Consider the following 20183-nt stretch of genomic DNA (forward strand, 5'->3'; position numbering starts at 1 on the left):
AATCCAGATCATTTCGCTTATGTAAGCAAGACAATGTGTTTGCTTTAGCATGCTGTACCGTAGGGTGATAAAGAACTTCATGTTGATAATGGGAAAGAAATACACTCGTGCGCATAAATTAAGGATAATTGCAGAATGTGGTGCCATACAACATGGCACTACACAAAACTGGCTCTAATAACATAGGCACATAGGGAACACACACAACACAGATCTATAAGTCCATGGTATTGGTGATAAGTTGATAAAATCATTCCAAACCACGTGCTACAAAACGCAACTGTTTCCTGCGCATGTACCCCAACATCAATATGGTATATGATCACCATGCACAATGTGGTTTAGGTCTGGAGAACAGGCAGACCACTACATTCGCCTGATATTATCTGTTTCAAGGTACTTTTCCATAGTGGCAGCTCAGTGGGACTATGCATTATCATCCATCAGGAGGAAGGTTGAAAAGGTGGAAATACTGGTGCAAAATGACGTCTAGATACACCTGACTTGTTACAGTTCCTCTGTCAAAGACATGCAGGGATGTACATGCACCAATCATAATCCCACCCCACTCCACCCCACACCATCAAACCTTTATCTCCAAACAGGTCCCTTTCAAGAACATTAAGGGGTTGGTATCTGGTTCCTGGTTCACGCCAGATCAAAACCCGCTGAGAATCACTGTTCAGACTGTACCTGGACTCGTCTGTGAACATAACCTGGGACCACTGTTCCAATGACAATGTACTGTGTTCTTGACACCAGGCTTTACGGGCTCTACTGTGACCAGGGGTCAGTGGAATGCACCTTGCAGGTCTCCGGGCAAATAAACCAGGTCTGTTCAGTTGTCTCCAGACTGTGTGTCTGGAGGCAACTGTTCCAGTGCCTGTGGTAAGGTCCTGAGCAAGGCTACCTACAGTACTCCATGGCTGTCTGTGGGCACTGATGGTGTGATATCAGTCTTCTTTTGGTGTTGTACGCTGTGGACGTTCCATACTGTAGTGCCTGGACACATTTCGCGTCTGCTGGAATCGTTGCCATAATCTTGAGGTCACACTTTGTTGCACACGGAGGACCGGTGCTACGACCTGCTGTGTTTGACCAGTGTCTAGTCACCCTAGTATTCTACCCCTCATAACGTTATCAATGTGTGTTCTTTGAGCCATTTTCAACACACAGTCACCATTAGCATATCTGAAAATGTTTGCACACTTACTCGCTGAACCGTACTCTGATATGTACCAATGCACCTCTGCATATGTGGACTGCTGCCAGTGCTACCATGCAATGACCGCAGGTCAAATGCACTGCATGGTCATACCCTGAGGTGATTTAAACCTGCAAACCATCCACCATTGTGTTGTTTCACCATGTATCAGCATTATCCTTAATTTATGAGCATGAGTGTAGCAACCAGTGTTGCAGTTTCTGTTCTGTACAATCAGATAAATCTTCTGCTGTATAAGAAAGATCATTCAGTGGCTTATGATGAGTCAGAAGGAAAAATTTTCCATCTTGCAGGTATTGATGAAATATTTTGAGATGGTAAAGTATGGGTAAAACTTCCTTTTCCAGCTGACTGTAATTGGGTTGTGCCTTGTTCAGTGCCTTGGACACACATGGTTAGAGGGCATTCAGTTTTGCAAACCGTGTGGACAAACTGCCCCTATTTCATGTGGCGACGTGTCAGCTGCAAGCACTAATGATTTTTTCGGGTTGAAGTGAATAAGACAAGGGCAGTTCGGCAATGCATATTTCAGTTTTGGAAAAGATTATTGGCATTCTCCAGTCTATTTAAAAGGAACATTTTTGTGTCTGAGACAATGGAAAGGAGCAGGTATTTCCAATGCATTTAGAATGAATTTGATGTAGTCTGCAAAGGAAGGACAGCTTGGAGTTCTACATTTGTGGGAGAATATAGTCTCCTTATAGCCTCTAAATGCTTAATTGAGGGGTGAGTGCCATGGGCATCAATGACATGTACCTTGAAAAGCGAAAATTTCTGTAAATTATAAGAGGACTATTATCAGTTAAAACTTGAAAAATAGACTCCATATTTTTGAGATGGTGGTCTGGTAATTCTCCGGATACACCAATGTCATCTAATTAATTTCAACAGGGACAGAACTTAAGATGTCACTTGTTCAAGAAAGTGTTGAAATAATGCAGGAGTGGAGACACTTCCGAAGGGAAGGCACTGTGTGGCATGTGGGGTTATGGTTGTGGTGTGGTGTAGTAATTTGATATCTCTCTCTCTCTCTCTCTCTCTCTCTCTCTCTCTCTCTCTCTCTCTCTCTCTCTCCGTGCTGTGCAATACACTAGTTCCACCTACCTCAGTTCGGCATCTGATCACCAGCCCGTTTCTCAGCATACGTAGATACTGTTCCAGACGGCGTAAAAATAGCGTTTAAGAAAAACACCGTCAAAACTATCCTGTAATATCTTATAACAGTTTTCAGGTGGATGGCGATTGCCTCAGCTCTTTAGAAAAATGTCAGAATTCTGCAACAGGTTCTTTTATTTCTTTAGGTTCAAATTAAAACTTGCCATCAGCCCATATTTAATTAACGAATAGTATCACTGTCCTCAGTTCACAGTTCAGACAACCCAGTACACAAACACGAGGCTGCCAGGAATGTACTTAAGTTCGACTCGAATTATTATACGATTCACAGTCATTACTCTGCTACAATATAAGTGTTTCACATTCGGTCCTTTTCCAGTGGATATCTAATAAAGAAAGTGCTCACAAAATATTCCATAGACTAATATGAAACAAATCATGCAGAATTTTACAAAGGCCGAAAGTTCACATGTGGTTCTCTTTCCAACAAAACAATGCAAAAACGTCCAAACTTCACAAAATTTTCTGTAAATGCAACTGCTATTACGGCCACACAATCTGAATACGAGAAGCCAATTATTTCTTCATTTTACACATAATAAAGTCGGATCGTTCAACATGACCAACACGTCCAATAGCTGACCGGTGACTGACTAATGCCATTCCTTCCAGAGCCTATAATTACTTCCAATGCATGGGAAATGCTTAACTCTGATTGGTTGTTAGAAATGACCAGTCAATCAAAACTATCTTTTGAGATCATTTTTGCACTAAAACTGTCCTACGCCAATCATTATTCACAGATGCATTTATGTCACTTCATCATGCAAATATTAATAAAATGATTAACAAAACCAAACACACACTAATCTTGAAATAACTTCAGAAAAAGATTACTCCACAAACGACTATTCTGGCTGCCTCCTTACAAAAGCAAGTACCCTTGGGCATAAATCATCAGCAAGGTGGGGAAAACACAGCCTTCCCATGACACACTTATGCAATGCTGTACATGATATGATATTGAATCTTTATGTATGTCCCACATACACACTCTCACTCATTATCATTTACTCAAACAACAACAACAAAAGAAAAGACATGCTCTGTTTCATACAGGACGACATAATTAAAAATCAAAATATTCTCAATAACCAGAAAAGCAACAACAGAAGACAGTCAAACTAATTCACAGTCTACCATAAACAATAAAAAAATTAAACAAATACAAAATTATACACTCACACTCATTACTGAAGATGACTAATAGGAATATGTGGAAAACGTCTGGCACATAAGAATAAGTTTCAGTTGCAAGAGACTGAAGTCGTCTTACATTTATGAAGATAGATAAAGTGCACATATTGTAAATAAACTGCTTCCCACGGCTAGGCTAGCGACAGGCGAGAATGAGTCACGCTAAGATACAAGAGACTTTTTCTATCACCGCCACTGTCTCCAAAGCTTAGAACCGCACTGCAAAGTAGTGCTATACATCTACATCTACATTTACACTCTGCAAGCCACCCAATAGTGTGTGGCGGTGGGCACTTTACGTGCCACTGTCACTACCTCCCTTTCCTGTTCCAGTCGCGTATGGTTCGTGGAAAGAACAACTGCCAGAAAGCCTCCATGCACACTCGAATTTCTCTAATTTTACATTCGTGATCTCCTCGGGAGGTATAAGTAGGTGGAAGCAATATATTCGATGCCTCATCCAGAAACACACCCTCTTGAAACCTGGACAGCAAACTCCATCGCGATGCAGAGCGCCTCTCTTGCAGAGTCTGCCACTTGAGTTTGCTAAACGTCTCCGTAACGCTATCAGGCTTACCAAATAACCCTTATTTCAATTGTCTTGAGTCACTACTTGGGTAGAAGAGACTCTGCTTTTTGTTTAACGTGCAAGCACACTTGCTGTGTGTGCCTTGATTTATGGTAGTGTCAAAATTCTGCGAGGTGGTGAAAACAGTTTTTGCGATCATGCATTAAATAACATTTCCTGCAAATCTTTGGAAGATTCGAACGAGACAAAGAAGTAGCTAAATGCCTTGCATTGTGTTTATGCTGCTCACATTGTGTTTATGCTGTTGATTGTGATTGTGGTAAACTGGGGCGACTTCCAGCTATCCGCGGTCAGCGTTTCAACAACAGGCGTGTTAAAATAAAGTTAAGCGAAGTCTTGCACTTCCTGGGCTTCAATTACTTTAAACTATTCATTCAGACCAGGTATGCAATACTTTAGAATCTCAGCCCATATTCTTATATCGGCAAGGTTTTGAATAATGATCACAAAGCATTTTGTCTTAAAATGAGGCTCCACAAGAAGAGTTGAATTTACTGTTCCTAATCGTGACCTTATGTTTAGCAATCCATTTTTTATGAGATTGGTTATTATGACGTGTGTGTGAAAAAAAATTGAAACAACCAGCAGCTGTGTGAATCTGAGCTTCGAAGGAGTTGTCTAATGTTCGAATACTGTCGTTGTAGGGGAGGGTTTGGTGCTGTGAAGGAACTGCACACAATCAGAATATATACACTCCTACCCATGAAGAAAAGAAAGCTCATCGTGATACACCCGATACGTTGTACGCAGTGAAATGTTCCTGTAGCTGCATGCTGTTCTTCAGTCATTGATATTTGCTGAGCTTGTCATACATCCAGCAATCTGCCAATAGTAGTGTGGAAAGAGAGAATTTGTTGGCTCAGAAACTGAATAACTGCAATGAGTGGTTGCTCTCCAGAAGTTGTCTTTGCATAAACAAATGAGACATTTGAAATAGATAAGCGTTTCACACAAAAATTATGAAAAGTGCTACATTTTTGCCAGTTACTGCCACAGTGACACACACATTGCCAGGTCATGTCTGATGTGTTTGTAGTAGTGGTGGTTGGTAAAAATGATACGAAATCTACAAGAAGGTAACACATATATAAGTTTATTTACAATATGTGCACTTACATATATCATCATAAATATAAGACGACTTCAATCTTTTGCAACTGAAATTGTGTCTTATGTGCCAGACGTTTTCCACGTATTCCTATTAGTCATCTTCAGTAATGAGTGTGTGTGTGTGTGTGTGTAATTTTGTATTTCTTTCTTTAAATTTTTTTGTTTTTTGTTTATGGTAGATGAGAATTAGTTTGACTCTTTCTTCTGTTGTTGCTTTTCTGGTTATTGAGAATATTTTGATTTTTAATTATGTCCTTCTGTATGAAACATTTTTCCTGTAGAGAGAGCATGTCTTCTTCTTCTTCTCTTTTTTTTTAATGGCATAAGACTGTCATTTCTGTTTTTATCCCAGTGTGGTAATGATTTTCTTTTATTAAATGTACTGCATATGTGAAATTGGTACATTCACTCTTAAGTGTCCTTACATGATCTTTATACCAGATGTTGAAATTTCAAATAATTTACTGCTTAAATAATTTTATATTTATTATAGACCAATGAAGGTGCCTAACATGAATAGGTGGCACATGTTTGGTACACAATAATAAAGTTGAGTTGCAAAGGATGGGAGTTTTCTTATCTTTATGATGAAACAAAACCGAAATTACAACTGAAGAAAAACTGCTGCAAATGTTAAAAATATAAAGACAAGTTTGTACTACAGTAGGTTCTTCATGGTGCTGAGCATATGCAACAAGAGTAATGGTCTTGAGAGTAACAAATAGTCTTGACAGCTGATTCAGTTACGCAAGTCTCTGAATATGAGTAATGCTTAGTAGTGTTGTGCTATGTCAATGTAGCTTCCTCACTCACAGTAGGTGCTGTAGATAATGCACAGTCCTTACCCATTGGTCGTAGGGCTGTATTGTAACTCATGCAACTGCAAATAAGTACTCAATTTTAATAAACTGAAAATTACTCCACCATATACATGCAGAGCTCAATAAAGCTCTGCCTACACACATTTGAGAACTGGAGAGTAAATGCTAGGGAGGTAGAGTTTGTTACTGAACTGAAAAGCAGGCAGTGCTCATGGTGGGAAGTTGCCCTTCCTGGAAGAATACTAAAACTATCATAAAGGATGACTAAGAATGAGTTTCCTCTAGCAATGATTATGTAGACCCTCCCTATATGTGTTAATATTATTGGTAACTCATTCCTGCATTCCAGTGGTTTACTTTGTGGAAAAACAAATGCGCCCTGCCCCTCTGGTCATGTCAGTGCACTGCATCACCAGCGATTCATAAGGTGATTTGCAGAAGGATCAGTATAACTTTGTGACACACATTGTAGTTACTTTTTGTGATATATTAGTGCAGTAAGTGGTGGGGACTTGCTGCTTCCTCTACAGTTTGCAAACCTACTGAGGAGGAAAGTACACAACCACAGTCTGGCAATGTGCCTTCCCTCTTGCAATCATTCTTCACCATCCATCAACCCTAGTCCTACCATGCCACCAGAGTACAATTTATACTTTAATATGGCAGTACCACACTTATATATGGTACACACATTTTACATTTGTTCCTAACCCACTTTTTTTCAAATTAAACATCAATTTTATACCTTTAAACCACTGCATTTAATAATTTGTGATGGATAAAATGATAGTGTGTTTCTTCTAGGAAATTTAAGGCAGTTCAATTTTGTACTGGAAAACGTTACAATTAGAAACGTTGGTTTTAGTGTTGTTCAAGAAAATGCAAAGAAGTGATGCTAGGGACTGGCTGTATAAGCGTTAGAAACGCCAAAGAAACATTATTATTCCTGCTGACTCGTAGTGATGATACCAGATCCGGGCCACGCAGTCTTGCTAGCGCAGCGCCGCATGCTGTGACGTAGCGAAGGAATGCCCTTACATCGGCCGCGCGCGGATCGCTGCGTCCGGCTTGCCGGCGGACAGCAGGTGACTCTGGGTTGGAGTCCCCGTTACTGTTGGCACGAGAAGCGTTCTTGAAGTGCGGAGTGTACTCTATCCCACCCTGTCTTCGTCCCTGCTCCTCCTGGTGGCTCATCCACGGTGGACGGGCGGAATGGGCTGCAGTTCCCCAGCGTCATCGACTCACCCGGTTGTGACGGCGGATGCACAGGGCCTAGGCCCCGCACGGTCTCAACGACAGCTCACTGATGAGGTCAGCAATGTCTGGCGAGTGAGTCTGCCGCGATGTCTGCTAATCCTGGGTTGATGATTGACAGCGGCGGCAGAGAGCACCAGAGCTGGTACTGTCCCCTCACATCTGCTGCTGGATGGGCCGCCTTTACTGCAACATCTCCTTAATAAAGATTACCATATCGGTCACCGAGCTGAGTGCTACGCTGCGACCCAGTACACATCTAACTGTAAGTCAAGCTGTGAGTGCCTTGTTGCTATCAAAACTGGCATATTTAAAGGAAGCACAAGCAACGCCCTGACATCATGCTCATTTGTAATGACCACATTTGTTCCACTTAGACTGCTGATTCATCTGTCGTACTGCTGATTCATCTGTCGTACTCGCACCTTAGGTGTTCTTGTGACAGAGTTAGGTGTTGATGCGGCAGACTTATGCGAAGTTGTGAAATGCAGTACAGCTGACGCTATACCTCTGTCTACGAAAGTCTCCATCTAACACACACCCGCATGCTGAGCAATTCCCTCTCGCCTGTTGTGTGTAACCAGGCCATTGTCCCTGCATGCCAACACATTCCATACATGCTCAATCCTCTTAACTCTTGCCTAACCTACTGCCTCTGGCTCTCGGCATAGACAATGAAACTTTGAGAATATTCCACGTTTCCAACTCTTTACTATTCCGCGACACTACAATGCTAATAACAAACTCGTAAGTTAAATTTCTGAGGTTGCTGCATCATTCATCACTGCTTTGGTGGACTGCTATATTCATGAAAACTTCTCTCTTTCTAGGATCGCTCCATCGCTGTTTGGGACATGACGTCTGCAACGGAAATCATGCTGAGGCGTGTGTTAGTAGGTCATAGGGCAGCTGTGAATGTTGTAGACTTTGATGAAAAATACATAGTGTCGGCTTCTGGTGACAGAACTATTAAAGTGTGGAATACATCAACGTGTGAATTTGTGCGGACTCTTAACGGTCATAAACGAGGAATTGCGTGTCTACAGTATCGAGATCATCTTGTTGTCAGTGGGAGTTCTGATAACACCATCAGGTGATGTTACTTAGATTTTGGATTTAGTTTCCTTTCTGTAGTATGTATTTCTGTCTGATTATATTTGTGATATTTTGTGAGTATTTTCTAGTAAGTGGTAAAGAGGTCTTAAGGTAAGAATGAAGACAAAAAACTTTTAGTAAACATTTTTGAATTTTTTGCTCGATGCCCTTCCTCATTATAAATCTTAAATTGCTGTGGGAGAAATTACTATTATTTCAACAGCACTATGGAAAGTGAGATTCCATGATTATTTTTCATTTTCCTGATTTGTGATAAGTTACTCAATTTTGTGCTAAAATACATATTTCTAAGCAGCCTGACCTTCAGTGGCATTTATGTTACCTGCATTTTCCTGCAGCTCTGAGGAATGAAGATTTTGATTTTGCGGTTTAATACCTTCTAATCTAGTGATTCTGTGTCAGTTCTGTTTTACTCATTTATGATAGTAACCAAAGTGTGGGCCATTCACTATTAGTAATCCATCTGTTGCCACAATTCTCAAATTCTCAGTGCAGTCTTGGTTATTATTCTTCTGCTCCCCCCCCCCCCCCCCTTCCGCCTCTCCCTTGCTCCCTTAATTCTCACTGCAGTTAGTTTACACACAGCCTGGTCATCAGTGTAACACATTCTGTGGAAATGGTTTCGGTGTTCAATTGCTGTTACTTGTGGAACAAAAGATAGTGAAGTGGAAATATATTGTTCCATATTTGGCTCCAGTGTAGAGAAATAACTAGGTTGTCAAAATGCAATCAGCATTTCTCTGTGCAACACTGAGGAAAAAGAAAAAAAACTCGGTGAGTCTTAAAATTCCAGGGAGGAATTATTTTTGCCCAGTTTACTGCATGAGTTAGGAAACATTAAAACAATGTTAACGAACTTAAGCTTTTTTCCATTAACAAGATATCTTTTTATGTTTCCTTTGTAATATTGTTATTGTTGCAGTCTTTAGGGAAATTAGTCAGAAGTTAAGAGTCTATTAAACTACTCTATAATTGCAAGCTGCAACATTGTCACGAATAAAACAGCAACCCACTTATACAATGTTTTCTTTAATTTACGTATATTGTCACAAACTTTTTGTTAACAGATTACCGTTTTCAGTCTATAATTACCATCATCATATCTGTTTTATAAAAGCAGAGTCCTAATGTACTGCAGCCATAGTGGCATTGTGAAATGTTAAATGCAGAATCAGCACCAGCATCACTCGTTTTGTACAGTACTGCTAGTGACGACAATTTGTGCATGTTTTCACATATATTTGATGATGCTGGTGCTGATTTCGTATATCACATTTGACGTTGCCACTATGGCTGCAGTTACACTAGGACTCTTGTTTTTATAAAACAGATATGATGATGGTAATTATAGACTGAAACCGGTAACCTGTTAAAAACAAGTTTTCGACCAAAGATGTAAATTAAAGGAAACTTACTTTACGATCTTTTTAATGTGAAGGGGGTGACTCAATAAACGTTTATGGAAGTTACCGAAGATGAGCAATGCTGGCCTACTTATTAATACAAGTGAGTGAGCACTTGTGAATGGCTAGGGAACGTCACGCTTGTCCACAGTGATACCCCACCCTCACACTCTCTTGCATATAGGCTGTGAATTTGCAGTGCGTGCGTGTGTGCATGCATGCATGCATGCATGCATGCACGCATGCATAGTGTGCTTCCTTACTGCAATGTGTGGGGCAGCGTGAGGCGGCTTGAACCAACACGGAAATATCCCCTTATCGACTGAGGCAGCACACACTGGCAGCCAGGTGGTGGTGCCAACGGGCATAGTCTCATACCTGCTGGCGAGATAGAAGAGAGATTCTTTGCCTGCTTGTGGCGTACTGGTTAGCAGTGTTCTACACTGACAGAATTGAGACACATTTTCTGAAATCTTTCTTAAGCAAATTTACAGAAGGTATTTGGTAAATGAATTGAGTTTTATGTTGCTTGTAGCGGTAGTATAGGTCAGCTTCATGGTGAAATGCTAGTCTCCCTAACGCTCCTACTTCTTGCGATATTCACATTTAAGTAAAACACTGTGTGAATCTCAAAAAGCTTGCAATGAAAAATGTGGGTTGCTATGGTTTTGTGTTTGGTACATATTACACCATATGGTGTTGCATATGAACTTTAGCTATCATACTGAATTTGTCACAAGACCACTTCGAGAGGTGGTTTTCTCTCTCTCTCTCTCTCTCTCTCTCTCTCTCTCTCTCTCTCTCTCTCTCTCTGTGTGTGTGTGTGTGTGTGTGTGTGTGTGTGTGTGTGTGTGTGTGTGTGTGTGTCAAATGCCTTGTTGGCCAAAAGCTTACATTGTGACAGTCTTTTTGTTGTGCCTATCTGCAACTCAGCATCTCTGCTATATAGATAGTAACAACTACTCTTTTTGTAATATTGTTACATTCCCTCCTGGATATTCCATTTCTAAAACATAACATTTTAATTCTATGTTCCTGCATACCATTGAGGTTTTCTGTAAGCTATTAACCTCTTTGTTGCCAATAGCTTGTTTAATACAACACTGTTTAACAATTATGTTGCAATAACTACTGCAAGTCCAGTTTGTTCAAATTACACTGTGTTTTGGCAAAAGAAGCAAAATTCTCCGTTCTTCATCTTAATTATTGTTTGCTGTGTTGAAGATAGAATAGAGAAAGGCTGCATTTTTGCTGCAGAGTAAAACTGAATTGGTAAAACTCTTTTGTAACTCTGAAGCTGTGAACACAATGGCAACCTGCAGAACCTTGCCAGCTATTTGACTTCCAGAATCACTGGCGAATTAAAAGATACTTGTAGTAAGATTATGCATTGGCTCACTCTGTACATGGATAGGAATGGGAGAATGGTATGCTAGTTGTTCCACTTTTTCACTTGTTAAAGATAAGAGTGTAGAAATAAAATACTTAAGTGTCTTCCAGCTGTTCATTGTTAAAGGTAAGCTGGAGTTTAGAATACCTCAGAAATTGCAATATAATGGGCAGATTTATTATCTTTTTTGCTTCAGAAGTGTAAACAGTGATGAGTTTTGAGAAATGCATATGGTTCATTGTCACATTAAATTTTGCCTCTTTTTCCCAAACTCGTCTTGCAGTAGCTATTGCCACAGAATGTTGAAAGAGTGTCATATTAAACAAGCAATAGACGATAGGAGAGGTAAATACCTTACAGAAGTTCTCATTGTGTTGGATATCAGTAACAAAAGAAAAGAAATTTCACTTTTATTTTTATACTACCAAATTGTTTTTTCACTAGCTATTGATGACTTTCTAAAAAAAAAAATTACGGTAGTGGATTGAAAAGAATCTAAAAAGTATACGGATTCAGCTCTGTTGATGTAGATAAGAAAGTTCCAAATGTTAACCACATGGCAAAATACTTGCTTCCCATTTTGATATCTGGACTGGTTTGAGATATAAGGTATGTAATGAATATTTCATTCTTTTGTGCATGCATTTGGAAGTAAGCGTGCTACATAAAACCCATTTTCTCAAGACTGGAGGTAGAACATTTCATTTTGTTAGCTAAATTTCATATGCAGTAACATAAGGTAGGTGTGGGTGTGCGGGTGCGTGTGCGCGAAATCATAACGACCCATATTTTTCATAGCAAACTTTAACTTCGTACAGTGTCTTACTCAAATGTGAGTATTGCGATAAGTATGACCATTAGAAGATAAAGAGCATTTCACCATGAAGTTGGTACAGAGAGCTCTAAGTACCATAATTTTTCTTTTTACTTTCTCGTGCAGATTTACGGTTTCGCAGTTTCATCAGCGACCGGCAGTAACATCCAGTATTAAAATATATCTTCAATTTTTGTTGTACGTAATCGTATGCTGTGGTAATATTTGATGAATCTCAGATATGCTGTATATACTTTTTTCATAGAAAACATGGAAACTGGACCACTACAAAGAAATTCTAATTCCAAAAAGCACTCCAATGTTGTTGGGCCCGTTAGTGCTTCTGTGTTGTGACGAAGCTGTATAGAGTGGCGGCACCTATTTCCTGAAATAGTTTTTGATAATTTTGAGCATTTATTGCTGGTTTTCTTTTAGATGTCTGCCCATCTCGTAAATCCACAATAATAGTTTTCTTGAAATAAAAGTTGATATGTGTGGTATGGAGACACCGAAAATCACATAATACATTCTTAACAATCTGGATATTATATCCTGGACTTTCCATCATTTAAATTATAATCTTAAGATTTTTGCATGTCAAAAATGTAATATTGACTTCACCACTGTAACGTGTCGTATGTCTTTGAGAATTGTGCTGGTGTGGATTACTGAAGTTTGACAAAAGTTTGAGATTATGAATGTATTACCTATTGTTTTTTTTAAATTAGAACAACATTTTCTATTAAAGTATGACTGTTACAGACTTTGGGACATCGAATGTGGAGCCTGTTTACGTGTTCTTGAAGGCCACGAAGAATTGGTTAGGTGTATTAGGTTTGATAGCAAAAGGATTGTCAGCGGTGCATACGATGGGTAAGTAATAAATGCTCTGTTATTATATACTAGGTGTGTGTGTGTGTGTGTGTGTGTGTGTGTGTGTGTGTGTGTGTGTGTGTGTGTGTGTGTGTGTCAGAATGATGTGAATAGCGTGTGCATTGGGTCAGTGTTGGAGAAATGGTTTCTTTACTCCAATTTTTTAAGATGATTTGATTGACGGTTTCAATAAAATTTGTATAATTTACTTTTATGTTGATTGGTGTGCTTTTTAATGGGAAATTTCACCATAGTTTTGTTCTTGTGATTGAAATATTTATGTAACTCGTGATTATTTATTTATTTATTTTTCACTGCATTATTACTGATGTAAATCTAAAGTGCCAACTCTCTCTTTTTTTTTCCAGGAAAATTAAGGTCTGGGACTTGGTAGCTGCCTTAGATCCTCGTGCTCCTGCAAGTACGTTGTGCCTACGAACTCTTGTGGTAAGTTAAGCCAAGATGGCCTGCACACTGTTGAGTTGTAATCATTATCCTCCCCCCCCTCTCTCTCTCCCTCCCCCCCCCCCCCCTCTCTCTCTCTCTCTCTCTCTCTCTCTCTCTCTCTCTCTCTCTCTCTCTCTCTCTCTTGTCTTGTGTGTTTCTGAACCTTCTCATGATCTTTCTCTAGTCTTTCATTAGTAGTTTCAAGAAAATCATCCGTTGTATGTGCTCTGTTTTAACAGAAGCTTAAATTTACTTAGAGAATCTGTTTCTATGCAGATAAATGGCTGGCAATATATTTTAAAGAACAGTTTCATTGATCTTGAGTTTTGCTTTCTAGGAACATACGGGAAGAGTCTTCCGCCTCCAGTTTGATGAGTTCCAAATTGTTAGCAGCTCTCATGACGACACCATTCTAGTGTGGGATTTCCTGAACTGCAACCCGCCTGAAGGAACGCCCCAGCAGCAAACGTCTATGGTGCACGTTGACATCCGCTCTCCAACACGCACGTACACTTACATCTCAAAGTAATTATGTACAGTGATGGCTCTTCCAGACCAGGACACAATCAGGGCTGTAGTATGTTAAAATATTTTTTTTTCATTTCAGACTGTCATAATTACATGACCAAGATGTACAAAGAAAAAACTGAAATATTATATAGACACGTGTATGGTCCGAGTTGGTCTGTTCTGAAACTTAGTGATGGAGCTTTGGTGCAACATACCTGATTGGGTATATATGAATTTGTAACAGTATTATATGTTCAGTCAGAGGTATAACTTCCCAAGCAGACTGATTCCTTCACAGTGGCTACAAATAAAGTGAACAATCTCTCTTATTCAGAGACAGTATGTACTAATGGCATAAATGGGTATTGAACATAAACGTGGTCCCCCTCTCTGGTTCTATGTGCACACTTCTCCTCGTTTTCACGTATATATTTGTCATTTGCTGTGTGGTCAGTTAATTTCTAGGTTGTTACTGTTATTTTGACCAAAACTCCTTAATGTTATTTTCTTTATTAATCTCAGTAAGGTACAAAGAAACTTTCAGTGTGAGTGACAGATGTAGGAAAATTCAACCCAAAGAAGGATAAATTTGTGGTTGATTAGGTGCAGTGCATAACACACACATGGGGCCAGTGTACAGTGATGTGAAAAATGTTCATTTTAATAGTTTGCAGAAGTAAAGATCTCCAACTTTGAAGATGCTACAAAATAAGAAGACAGAATTACTGTCCAGTACTAGTCTTTGAAGAGTGAAATATTAATACTGCTTATAGGACCACATAAAAGTACACATTATTGTAGTGTTCAGAACTATTAGTTATTCATCTTGGGGTTAAGAGACAGGTTGGGGAAGGTTAAATAGGAATGGCAAGTCACTTCAGGTAGAGGGAACCCATTTTTCACACACTAGATTTTACTACATCCTGAAATAACACAAACCCCAGACAGTCATTTACCAAATATGTTCTTGACTTGTCTAAACTTTGTCAGCTTTTAAGAATGCAAGAGTCAAATGTCATAAGCACTGTGTTGGGCACTCAGAAGAGTATGTCTTTTTAAGCTAGTTCAGAGCACCTTGTATTGTCCCTAGGGGAAAAGTCTCTGAGCATATTGTTTGTATTTGTGTGGTAGTCTTGTAATGAAAAGGCATAAAATTCTGCCACTGTAGACTACATTGTGCCTGTAGTAAAGCACTGTCAGGGTTTGTAAGGCACTGATTGCCTTTATCCAGCAAAATGTGATGTGGAGTAAAAGAAAATGTTGCGTGCCACTAGGTGCAAAAACCCCAACTACAGAATCTCTGAAGCTAAGTACAGTATATGTGGAAATCCCCCAATACAATAAAGAGGTTTTTGCCACTAATATACGAATGACTCAGTCTGCTTCATGGAATAAATATAAACAACATTAAAGTGAATAACCTGCTGCATCAATGACAAGTATTAAATATAACATACAAAAGTAAAATTTCATAGTACTGTTTATTAAAGATTGAAATGTTACTCAGCCCTGATTGTGAATGAAGAGATGTGTGTGGAATGAAGAAAACATCTTTATCAGTCTTTTGGTGATATCAGATTGCTTCATCTTGAGTGTGCTCAAATTTTTCACTTTGCTTCTCTTAACTTGTATTCCCTAATTCTTCATGGGTGATTACCATTGCTGTTGTAAATATGTTGGAAACAGTCTTGTTTTACTTAATTGTCTACCTTCTTCGCTGCTGATTGATTGTTGCACAGAAGTGATGCGTGTAGCCATGCAGCAACAGTTATGTAATTTGTGTGAACAACACATCAAAATATTTTTTAATATTCTTGTTCATTCTATACTTCCACATCTTGTATTAATCCTTTCTATACCTGAAGAAGAGTGCAGAAGATAGTGTAGAGCAAGTATTAGAGGTCTGATAAGCTGCAGTTGTATAAATTGCAGATAATATTGTTGGGCAATAATGTTGGTGTAGAAGTGGATGTGTGAATTGATGAATATAGAGAACATTAAGATTTCACAGTGTTAAACTCAGTAGTGGTTTTGAGGAGTAAAATAAAGTGGAAATCAACAGAGTTTAGTGTGGGAAAACTACAGTAGAAACCAAAAAGAAAGGTTCTGGAGACAGTAATAATCCTGAGCACTTAACCAGCACTCAATGCATGAAAATGTAGATGTAAATCATTTAGTACAGGAGAAAAGATTTGAGATCTAGTTCTTAATATTCAGGCTACCAAGAGCAGAGTTTTTTCTTTTTTCTTTTTTTTTTTTTTTTTGCCTATGCATAAAGTGCAGGAACACTTTAAATTATTTATTGCACAAGAACTTATTATACAGTTGCCATACATATTGCATTTTGGAGAGAGACTCTGAAATTATTTTTTTTACAAACATTCAATATGCGAACCATGAGTGACGCGGCAGATGTCAATACGGTAATCAAATTCTTGCCATACCCATCCCTGCATGGCATCATTGACTGTGGCAGTCACTTCCCTTATTCTCTCCCAGAGCTCTGCTACATAACAGGGTAGAGGTGGTACTTACACCAGATCTTTAATGTGTACCCACAGAAAAAAGTCAGAGTGAGATCTGGTGACCGAGGAAGCCATTTTATAAAACAGCTGTGCCCTTCTGTAGTACAGCCGATCCATCGCTGCGTCATTGAGCTTCTGCACTACCTCCAATTTGAATGGTTTCATAGATAGCTTCTGTCGCAGCACTTTCCACCTTATCACTGGAGACATTTAGAGTTCATGGGATGCATGACTCGCAGATTTCTTTGGATTCCTTATTAATCTCTCGAACATGGTCCACAATCACTTCACTTACACTGGGACACTTCTCCTTGCCGGGCGCAAGCAACCTGCCAATAGTAAATGGCTTTCCTTGTTGGTGGCTTTTTACCATACTCCGTTCAAAACTTCGGTTGAACAATTGTAGCACACTTGTTTTTGTCGAACTCCAACACATCGATAGCTCGCACCGCACCTGAACTCGCCGTGTTTGTGTGGCTAGCACTGACTATCGGCAAATTGCCAAACTATGCTTTGACGGTATACATGCAAGAAAAAAAGGTTCAGGGTTTCTCTTCAAAATGACTTATGTATGATATCTGTAAAATGTTTTGTTCTTGTGCAATATTTAATTGAGTGTTCCTGGACTTATGTACACCATGTATAAGATGATGAAAACAATGTGCCATGCAAAAGAAAGATTAAATTAGTAATGTGGACTGAATAGAGGAAGGAAGCAGTAGATGGAGATAGGGATTCAGTTCATTGTGACACTGGTGGATATGTTCAACTTGTCTAATGGGTTAATTGGAAGGACTTTCCTGAGTCATGTTAGTATTATGGATTTTCATCACCTTAGTGCAACTAAAACTGCTGAGGAGATGCAAAGAAAAGCTATGTGATTTGTACCATGGTTTTCTAAACTAACTGCTCATTAATGCAAACATAGCCAGAAGGTGACAGAAGAATACAAAGCACATAGATTAAAATTTTAGTGTGTGAATGGAAACACTGTGCCCTGCTTCCTCAAGTTCCTTGTTGGTCTGTTTGAATTGGAGCAACATTAAAAGAGATTATCCATTGGTTGTTGTTTGCAAGAAGTGATCCTGATATTACTATCTGGTCGTGATGAGTTAAGTTTTCTGCAGTTTACCTAAATCACTGGAAGTGAACGCTAGTGGTTTTCTTAACCAAAAATGGTGGGCTATTTTCTTCCTTTCTTGTCCAATCCCAGAGCTTTTGCCCTCTCAAATTATGTATACAATAAATTAATTCTCACCTTTCTTCCGTCCCTGGAACTGCAATAGTAAAGATTGTTAGACTTTTTTCCCCCCTTCATTATGGAAGATTCCATCAAGATACTGAGTAATGTAATGGAAAACACTTTGAAGATCATTTGCTTAGTTGTTACCTTCCATTTTAGTCTTTAAAAAGCAGTACTACTGACATGGAAACTTGCAGACATTTGATGGGGAGAAGATGGATGCATTTGTGTTCAGTGGAATAAGTTCATCATCTTCTGCAACATTGCACTAAACTTGATAAATGGGAAGTTCTGTTTGAAGATACACAATGTTTGTGTGTGTTGTTGTAGTGTTTACAAAAGTTGTAGTTCTCTGAAGTCTGTCCAAACAAGAGCCGCAAGGTCCTTGTTGCGAATATTGCATGCATGGAAAGTTACTCATGGTTTCTGATTCATAAGGTTACATCTTGTGATTTTTAAAAATGAAGATTTCAGAGCCATTTTTGTGTATTTTAGGTTGTGGCAGAGATGTTACGGATTTGTAGTCTCTTCTTTTTTTATTCATTCTTCTTACACATTAAGGAAGTCCATCACTGGAAATTTTACTAGCATTATTACATCAAACATATGGTGCTGGGTATACATAATTTTAATTTTAGGATCTACTCAGTGCTGTTACCAATGTCAAAATACTCAAAACATAAAATTTAATTAACATATTGCATGATCTCATTGTGAATATTGATGGGAAGATTTCCTTAACATTTGTCGAATTTGTGTTCAACTATCTTTATGTAAAAACAAACTTTCTGCTTAGCAGATGATTAAATTCAGTACAGTCAGAAAAATTCAGTACTAGCAAGTGTCGACACATATAAACTTGAATTTCATGAAGTGTTTTGTGGAAATGTAGAAACAATAATAAAATATCAGTTACTAACAAGCAGTTTCAAAGTACAATTATTCTAGTGGTGTGGTTAACATTTAGGTATAGTTTTTTATGCATTGCCTCATTTTAAGCAAGTTTGCAGATTCTTCCTTCAAAAAGGTCAAAGTTAATTTCTTCTACCTTCCTCCCCAAATCGGATGACCCCTTTCTCTTTTGAGCAAGTAGTTAGAGACTTCAATGATTCTAATTATAAATAAGACTAATTGCCATTGTTATTAATATATTTCTCATGAACTAATAAGGCTAAACATTACACCCCCCCCCTCTCCTGGTCCCCACATTAATACTATGTCTCTGATAAAATCCAGACTCAGACTCGGTCACAGTGATGCGTCTCCAAACATTGTCACTTCATAACTTGCGATACGAAGCTATATTGCTTCCTTCACCATTGTTAAAGGTTGTTGATTTTGTTCGATATTTATTTAAACACAAGATAACTGCATATCTTTAAAAGTTCTGTAACTATTTTGACAATAATATGCGTATGATGAAAGTAGGAAGAGGGAATACTGAGAAATGTAAGAGAAATCAGTAGTACATAAAAGCCAGTAAGTTTTGTGAGGTAGAGTAAAAAATCTTAAAATTTGTATGAGATTAGTGATTTTTAGATAATACAGGTGTACAGGATAAATTGTACACCATTTTGGGAGATGGCTAGTTGGTGACTGGTTATCCTGCATGGCTTTGGCCCTTTATGGCTTACTTGAGCTTTGTTTTCCTAGGTTCAGCAATTTATCATAGTTGCTGTGGAGTACGCTTGCGCCTTAAACTGTCAGTTGCTAGCTGCAGGACTCTGTATGAAATGATTTCCTAGGCAGGGGGCAGTGCACATTAGAATGTAAAAAAATAAAAAAAATAAAGTGGTATATCTGATTTGGCAACTGTACATCATAGAATTAAATGAGAACTACCTTCTGATGCATTTTTCTAATTCAGAAAAATCTTTTCTTAAAAGTTGGTTGCTTTTTCACAATACTCGTTGTTTATCATGCCATGTCTCCTAAATATTGTGTTGTTAAAAAGCATAATTTCACAGTTGGCCTCAGTGGTACATGTCGATGACATGTACAAACCTCCAGGCCAAAAAGTCAGTAACTGTGAAGCAATAAAGCAGTACATTGATAGATAACTTTTTTATAGACCAAGATAAGTTTAAGGACATAAATGCTTATCCTGTTGAGAATGGTCTTTCAGATCATAGTGCACAGCTTGTTACAGTACATGACATAGCTCCATGCAGTATAATAAATCAGACTTTCAAAGCAGTGCGTTCAATTAACAATATAAATATTGCAAACTTTAGGGAAAGCCTACAGCAGCTAGACTGGGATGAAGTGTATAAGGAACCCGATGCAAACTTGAAATATAACTTATTTCACAATACATTTTTAAGGGTATTTGAAAATTGTTTTCCCAAGAAAATAGTTAAACATAATTCCAAGAAAACATATAAAAAACCTTGGCTAACTAAAGGAATAAGAATATCTTGCAACCGCAAAAGAGAACTGTATCTAACAGCAAGATGGAGTACTGACCCCGAAATTGTTCAATATTATAAA

General features: G+C 38.5%; 1 protein-coding gene across 6 annotated transcripts in view; it reads left to right on the forward strand.

The window, feature by feature from the left end:
* LOC126277300 (beta-TrCP) overlaps positions 1-20183 on the forward strand; it is a 113221-nt gene that overhangs the window by 73848 nt on the left and 19190 nt on the right. For 2 of the 6 annotated variants that reach the window (XM_049977348.1, XM_049977351.1), the window contains exons 7-10: positions 8203-8465; positions 12858-12968; positions 13337-13415; positions 13753-13922. In XM_049977348.1, coding sequence (XP_049833305.1) covers positions 8203-8465; positions 12858-12968; positions 13337-13415; positions 13753-13922 — 623 coding nt within the window. Of the gene's footprint in view, positions 1-8202; positions 8466-12857; positions 12969-13336; positions 13416-13752; positions 13941-20183 lie in introns of all 6 variants that reach the window. The other 4 variants (XM_049977350.1, XM_049977352.1, XM_049977347.1 and 1 more) reach the window with 3 other exon arrangements.

This window comes from Schistocerca gregaria, chromosome 1 (genome assembly GCF_023897955.1).
Source record: "Schistocerca gregaria isolate iqSchGreg1 chromosome 1, iqSchGreg1.2, whole genome shotgun sequence".
In the NCBI taxonomy this organism is placed as follows: Eukaryota; Metazoa; Arthropoda; class Insecta; order Orthoptera; family Acrididae; genus Schistocerca; species Schistocerca gregaria.